Genomic DNA, 7,030 nt, shown 5'->3' with positions numbered 1-7,030 from the left:
ATCTCAGCATACAGTTACTGATACTGATCCCATGAGTTCAGCTATGGTGGCCAAGAGGCTAGCCATAGCATAACATTACTCTACACACACACACACACACACACACACACACACACACAAACATGCACGTGTGCACAAAGCAGGAACATCTGTGTGATGTCACATGAGTCACAACAGAAAAAAATACACAAATGGCAGAAGACTTGGGGGGGGGGGGGGATTATCATTGCTGCATTATCATTACTGTGTATAAATTTGATATTAGTAAGTTAATTACAGTTAATATATTTTAATACTTGGCAGACGTATAACACCTGGGAACTAGAATAAAGTTACTGAAATGTAAGAAACTTAATTACTCATGAATTTAATATTAATTTTTACAGTATTTAGGTAAATATTTTTAAGGTAAATAAAGAGATTTTGTCATTTGTAAGGAAATGTTGGCATTGTTTCCATGACAGTGTTCTGCCGTTTCCATGGCAATTTTAGGTCGTGAGTACTTGTCTTTGTGGTGTTGGGGTTTAATGTTATATAATGGTGTAGTGGTGTTGGGGTTTAATGTTATATAATGGCGTAGTGGTGTTGGGGTTTAATGTTATATAATGGTGTAGTGGTGTTGGGGTTTAATGCTATATAATGGTGTAGTGGTGTTGGGGTTTAATGCTATATAATGGTGTAGTGGTGTTGGGGTTTAATGTTATATAATGGTGTAGTGGTGTTGGGGTTTAATGTTATATAATGGTGTAGTGGTGTTGGGGTTTAATGCTATATAATGGTGTAGTGGTGTTGGGGTTTAATGTTATATAATGGTGTAGTGTGTTGGGGTTTAATGTTATATAATGGTGTAGTGGTGTTGGGGTTTAATGCTATATAATGGTGTAGTGGTGTTGGGGTTTAATGCTATATAATGGTGTAGTGGTGTTGGGGTTTAATGCTATATAATGGTGTAGTGGTGTTTTGTGCTGGGCCTTAATGTTGTTGTGTGATTTCATAATTGTAATAATGCGTTTTCTATTCTACATTTCTGAGCCATCCTACGAAGTACTTAACCCCAAATTTCTTAAGCTGATTAATATAATATAGTCTAAAATAACCTAACATTAAAGAACATGTCTATGACACTTTCCATATGTGTATTAAAATCCAACACTAAGCTAAACATTTGTACAAATAAAGACAGATTAATAGACACTGTTACAAAAATAACTGTCAAAAGCTCAATTGTGTAACGTTAAGAAAAAGCTGTTGTGATTTAATCTTGAACGTGAACAGCACACGGTCAGCTCTGCTATACGTTTCCACAACGTTTGTTTTTTTCCCGTTGAACATGACCCAGTGGTGTGTGTGTGTGTGTGTGTGTGTGTGTGTGTGTGTGTGTGTGTGTGTGTGTGTGTGTGTGTGTGTGTGTGTGTGTGTGTGTGTGCGTGCGTGCGTGCGTGTGTGTGTGTGTGTTGGCTGATTCAAGGAGGAACCCCCGTTCTTAAGAATAATTGTCCTAATATGGAAACCGCAGCCCAGCCTCGACGGCGCGCGGAGCCAATTGGAGCCGAGATGCGTTGTTTCTATCTGGCACGCGGACCTCTGTCCCAGCACTGGAAGAGAAGAGAGGACCGAGACACGAGCTACCTGAACTTGGACCGTCTACAGCCGCTGGACGACCGTTCTCACACCGCACTGGACAGCGCCAACCCACAGGGGAAGGATATATACATGTGCCACTTTCGTCTTTCATAAAGTCAACGCATTTTACTTGGATATTTCCAACGTGCTTGTTGTCAGCACCTGACCCGTTACAGTGTGGTTCTCAACAGCTCTGCTGCTGTGTGCTTATTACCAGCACTGTATCCTGCGGTAGTTGGCACAGCCTGGATATCACCAACCATATTAAGTGCTCTTTCCATTCCATGCCGCGTGCGACACGCAAAGGAGATTATTTGCCGAGCCTCTTGCGCGAGTGACTCAGTTTCCCCGGAATAAACTTTTTTTGCAGACACGAACAAGCACGCCGAAAGTGTGCGTTTGTGCGCGAGCGCGCGGGTGTGTGTGTATGCGAGTGGGAGACAGACATTTGGATGCCTGTGTTCCAGCGGTGCTACTAAGAGAAGTCCGCACCGTCCCACGCGGTCGAGGTACCGAGGAGCGGCTGCTGCGCCCGGCGCGCGCTCATAAATGCCCAGGCGCTCGCGGGGTCTCGAGGCTGGGCGGCAAGATGAGCTCGTGGGTTGCGCTGCTCGCGGCGCTCGCGGCGTGTCTGCGCTTTGGTAGCGCTCAGGTAAGATTTACGTCACGTCGTTACCGGGGTCTGCGTCTCCTCGTCCTCCACCCCTCACTCTTTTACCCTGGCGCGCTTGGTTCATGTGTCTCGGTTCACGTTTAGACTTAACTGAGCCCGAGTTTGTTTTCCAGCTGAATCACCGGCCTCTTTAACTGCATTTATTTGTGGGTTGAAATGTGAGCAACTTTGGGCGCGTGCGGTGTCAGATTAGATCGGAACCCGTGAGCGTGTCTGTGGATCTTCAGATCTTCTGGTCCTTCAGTGTCCTCGTTCGAAAGCGGAGACGACCCGGTCGTTTCAAATGAGCCGCCCTGCGCCCCGATAAGAGCGACATCTACACCTGCGCTTGACGCTTCATCTGTATTTGTTTATATCTGCAATTCAGTCGCTGGGTTTAAACAAAGAGACAGTGTTGCCGAAATTAATGCTGCTTGGACGCGCGCCCGGGGTCTCTACTGCCAAAAACACATCACTCACGCCGTTAACGGCAATAGGGCCGGTGTCATGGGCCGGTGATCTCTGTGTTAGACCTGCACGCGCTTTAGCTCCGTGATGTTTGGCGTTTAGCGCCACGGCGCTTTAATCCGTGGGATTAAAACGACGACGTCTGGCTTTGAAGCTCTACGTTTAGCAAAAAGAGAAGGAGAAGCCGTACTGCGCGAGCCCTGTCTGTCAATATCACGGTCAGGGCAGGTGTGAGTCCACCTGTGACCTCTGTCCCTATAGGACATCCCTGAACATGAACGTAAATTGCTCACGCGCGCGGGGGCACGACAGCTCGGTTTAGAAGTAAATCCCTCGCTGATGGTTATGTTAAATCCCTCAAGTTCGTATTTAACATTACGTCATTGTTAAACAGGGGAGAAATAAGCGTCAGTACCGGGTTTCTTCTTCCTTCGGCTTTTCCACGAGATTAAGTTTACATATGTTTGCTTTTTGGCCATTGGGAGTCCAGGCCATTAGTAGGGCGGGAACGCCGGCTTAATGCTTTAATGCGGCAGAAGGCCCCATTTAACGTTATATAAACGGCAGAAAGGATTATTTCTGTGTGACTTGAAAGACATGTGGAGACCAGTAGCAGCAGCTCAGTCACGTAAGATTATTTAGAGTTCATTCTGTCCGAGGTATTATGTGTCACGACTCCTACGGAGCGTTCACAGCTCGGGACGTTTGCAGTCGCGGGCTCGTGAACCAGCCACTTAAATCAAACTTATCTGATGGTTCTAACAGACCTGAAGGCATTACAGGCGTACACTGTCCACCCAACACATTCTGTAATTGTGCCTTCTAATTGCGGTTTTATTTAATCCCTAATCTCCCCTCCCGTGTAACTGTCTAGACGTTATGTTTCAAATCATCAAACATGCCTCCCTTTTTCATTCTGCTCTCCATTCATTAATCTGTCCATCATCTAGCTGCCTATTTGTGTGATGTGTTGAGTCTGTGCTGGCCATATGCATACATCTGTGTCACCTGCCCAGTAGAGGATACACTATTTCTTTATGTCTGGATTCAGCATTCTGGCAGTTAGCCATGGGGCTCCAGAGAGCACTCTCTCTCTCTCTGTGTGTGTGTGTGTGTGTGTGTGTGTGTGTGTGTGTGAGCAGTAATCCAGGCCCATAATTATAGCCTGCTCCCCCCTCACCTCTGTGGACTATTAGCATTCCTGTGGCTCTGCTATCCCATGATTCAGTTGGTCACTGCAGTGAGGGCATGGTGGCACTCTACATAGCACCACACTGTAACTGCCCAAACACACACACACACACACACACACACACACACACACACACACACACACACACACACACACACACACACACACACACACTCACCCATGCACACAAGCATGTATATATGTATATATATATATATATATATATATATCCCCACACACACACACACACGCTTCGAGGGGCGAAGTTTGTTGTGTGATTCGGGGGGAATGGGTCAGCTGTATCAGCACATAATGCTGATGAACATTGCGACATTTTGGAGGATCCATCATGATGCCGTAGCTTTAATGGACCGAGACACACACAGGTTACTGTTTAACTACATACACTTGTCATTAGAAGTGGCAGGAGTGGACCAAGTAAAGGGGAAACTAGAGACTGTCTAATTATGGAAAATATGAAAGGATGGAAATATATATATAGTGTGTGTGTGTGTGTGTGTGTGTGTGTGTGTGGTATCTATGGTGGGCATGTTGAAGCCACGTATTTGTCAGGACTTGAAACAGACAGACACTATGACACGGACGCCCAATGTGGCGTCGTGATGATGTCACACGGACGAACACTTTTCCGTGTTAAAGACAGGCGGGCGTGACCTGGACGGAATATGGCAGGACTCTGTCAGAAGGTGTGAGAGCACGAGATTTAGCATGTGGTTGAGTCATTCGGTCCGTTGGCACCTTGGTGCGTTTTGGTTTAGTGGGGATTGTAGTTCTGGGTCTGGGTATGTGGTTATAGGACTGGAGGGAATCCCAGAGTGTAACTGCAGGCCACCGTAGTTCAAGATGTTGAGGCAATGAAAATTTCAGTGCAGCACACTTGCCAAAGAAACTGGATATTCCAGCTGGAGACGTTTAGGCTGTCGTCAGCTCTGTAGCGTTTGCGAGAAGTCTGACGTCTGATCCCATCGCTGATCGTCGATCATGTCTGATCAAACACACCGACACACTGGACAGACTGGGTTGTGCAGGTGTATCATTGTTGGTGTTGATTACTGAAATGGACAGCATAGTGTCACTCAGAGTGGGGAATCGCTACAGCAACTCCACTTGCTTTGAACTGGGTCAAACACTGTAAAGGTCGAACAGGTGTGTGCAGAGTCTTACTGACTATTTAGCATACACATCCGCACGCACACACACACACACACACACACACACACACACACACACACACCTGCTGGCCCAGTGCATGCTCACTCAGACACATATGCATGCTTATGCATGCACTTGCTTGCACAAAGACACGTCACACATGCACACATACACGCACACCCACACACTCACACACACACACACACACACACACACACACACACACACACACACACACACACACACACACACACTCATGCACGCACCGACAAACCACACAAAAGTGGAAAGACAGACACGAAGGTTTTATTTATCCTTGCCGTTCCATTACTCATAATCGGATGATTGTGTAGGTGTGCATATATGTTTGTGTGTGTGTTTGTGTGTGTGTGTGAGAGAGAGAGAGAAGCAGAGAGAGGGGGAGAGAGAGAGAAGGAGAGAGGGAGAGAGGAGTCTGAACATGCTTACATGTTTGTTTGCACATTTACACATCACCCTCATCTGAAGACACTAGTACAGCAAAAGTACATGTAGCACTTTCACTCACACACTGAAGCTTCATTAGTAGTGATGTATACACAGGCAGTGACGGACGACATCACTCCAGGAGGCTAAGTGAGAACTCTGACTCCTGTGTGTGGATGAACTGGCTCTTTGGTCTGGATGTCGAGATATATGTTAATCACCTGCATGGCCTGGGAGTGGTTGCTGCCCTTGATCTGTAGCTCTCTCTCTCACACACACACACACACACACACACACACACACACACACACACACACACACACACACACACACACACACACACACAAAAACACACACACACCTGCTCCTATAAGTAGTTTCCTTATCTCTCCCACTCTGAAATGTGTTTGTCAATCATGGAAACTTGCAAATGCTACAAACCACTAGGGGTGTGTGTGTGTGTGTGTGTGTGTGTGTGTGTGTGTGTGTGTGTGTGTGTGTGTGTGTGTGTGTGTAAAATGAGCCTTGAAAACATTTACCTCCTGGCTATTTCCTCTGTTTTAGCAGCTAACATTTTTTGATGTACCTCTCACTCTTTTTCTCCCCCTCCCTCTCTCTCTCACACTTCCTCTATTCCCCTGCTCCCCCATCTCTCCTCCCCCTCCCTGTCTCTCCTTCTCCTAACCAGAGTGAACCTCTCCCTTCTTCTCTGGTCGATCTGGTGATGAATAGTCCAATCTCCTCCATGGAAGACTTGCAGAAGCTCCTAGACGTTGACTCCGTAGGTAAAAGCTGATCTCTGATACTCTTCTATGCCCTTCATATAGCACACACACACACACACACACACACACACACACACACACACACACACACACACACACACACACACACACACACAGGTTTGTGGTTTTATTAAAGAGGGTTTTAGCTTGAGCACCACCGCAATGTGTGTCTGTGTGTGCTTCCCCAATGCCAGTGTGTGACAGACATTGTGTGCCTCCAGTGTGTGTACACCAGTGTGTGACTGCGTGTGCCTCTACTACACCAGTGTGTGACTGCGTGTGCCTCTACTACACCAGTGTGTGACTGCGTGTGCCTCTACTACACTAGTGTGTGACTGCGTGTGCCTCTACTGCACTAGTGTGTGACTGCGTGTGCCTCTACTGCACTAGTGTGTGACTGCGTGTGCCTCTACTACACCAGTGTGACTGCGTGTGCCTCTACTACACCAGTGTGTGACTGCGTGTGCCTCTACTACACCAGTGTGACTGCGTGTGCCTCTACTACACCAGTGTGTGACTGTGTGTGCCTCTACTACACCAGTGTGTGACTGCGTGTGCCTCTACTACACCAGTGTGTGACTGCGTGTGCCTCTACTACACTAGTGTGTGACTGCGTGTGCCTCTACTGCACTAGTGTGTGACTGCGTGTGCCTCTACTACACTAGTGTGTGA

The 7,030-nt window shown here is 47.0% G+C and overlaps 1 protein-coding gene across 4 annotated transcripts in view; it reads left to right on the top strand.

Annotated features, from left to right (window-relative positions):
• Positions 1-1,547: 1,547 nt before the first annotated feature.
• Positions 1,548-7,030, top strand: part of pdgfba (platelet-derived growth factor beta polypeptide a) — a 13,068-nt gene continuing 7,585 nt past the window's right edge. For 2 of the 4 annotated variants that reach the window (XM_076985102.1, XM_076985099.1), the window contains exons 1-2: positions 1,549-2,275; positions 6,262-6,358. In XM_076985102.1, the coding sequence (XP_076841217.1) occupies positions 2,051-2,275; positions 6,262-6,358 (322 nt within the window). In that variant the 5' untranslated portion in view covers positions 1,549-2,050. Of the gene's footprint in view, positions 2,276-6,261; positions 6,359-7,030 lie in introns of all 4 variants that reach the window. The other 2 variants (XM_076985101.1, XM_076985100.1) reach the window with 2 other exon arrangements.

Source organism: Brachyhypopomus gauderio, unplaced genomic scaffold (genome assembly GCF_052324685.1).
Source record: "Brachyhypopomus gauderio isolate BG-103 unplaced genomic scaffold, BGAUD_0.2 sc37, whole genome shotgun sequence".
NCBI lineage: Eukaryota > Metazoa > Chordata > Actinopteri > Gymnotiformes > Hypopomidae > Brachyhypopomus > Brachyhypopomus gauderio.
The sequence above is the reverse complement of the archived record's forward strand: the minus strand, read 5'-3'. Positions and strand labels throughout refer to the sequence as shown.